This window comes from Nestor notabilis, unplaced genomic scaffold (assembly GCF_000696875.1).
Source record: "Nestor notabilis isolate BGI_N333 unplaced genomic scaffold, ASM69687v1 scaffold23028, whole genome shotgun sequence".
Lineage (NCBI taxonomy): Eukaryota > Metazoa > Chordata > Aves > Psittaciformes > Psittacidae > Nestor > Nestor notabilis.
The window spans coordinates 2,205-2,475 of NW_009941801.1; the positions used below are offsets into that span (position 1 = coordinate 2,205).

Here is a 271-nt window from a genome sequence, read left to right on the forward strand (position 1 = left end):
CCTGCCACATCAGCAGCACCCAAAGGGGTCCCTGCCTTTGGGTCTCAATATGGTGGCTCAGCCCAGGCACCCAGAGCCGTGCTGGTGAGGAGATGGTACCCACCTTGCTAAGGGTGGCAAACTATTGCCAGTGTCACCATGCACCCTGGCACGAGCAGGTGCTGTTAGAGCCAGGGTCAGGGTGGCATAGGAAGAGGTGGGACCCTTACCACTGTGTCCCCACAGGTTTCCACGCTTGCCCAGACCTGCTGGCGGGCTGGCTGCCCACCCT

At 61.6% G+C, this 271-nt stretch overlaps 1 protein-coding gene across 1 annotated transcript in view; it reads left to right on the forward strand.

Moving 5' to 3' along the window:
* Positions 1 to 271, forward strand: part of MSS51 (MSS51 mitochondrial translational activator) — a gene marked incomplete at its 5' end in the record, with an annotated part of 2,932 nt that overhangs the window by 2,200 nt on the left and 461 nt on the right. Inside the window, one exon of the mRNA XM_010021074.1 lies at positions 226 to 270. Within this exon, the coding sequence (XP_010019376.1) occupies positions 226 to 270 (45 nt within the window). The remainder of the gene's footprint in view (positions 1 to 225; position 271) is intronic.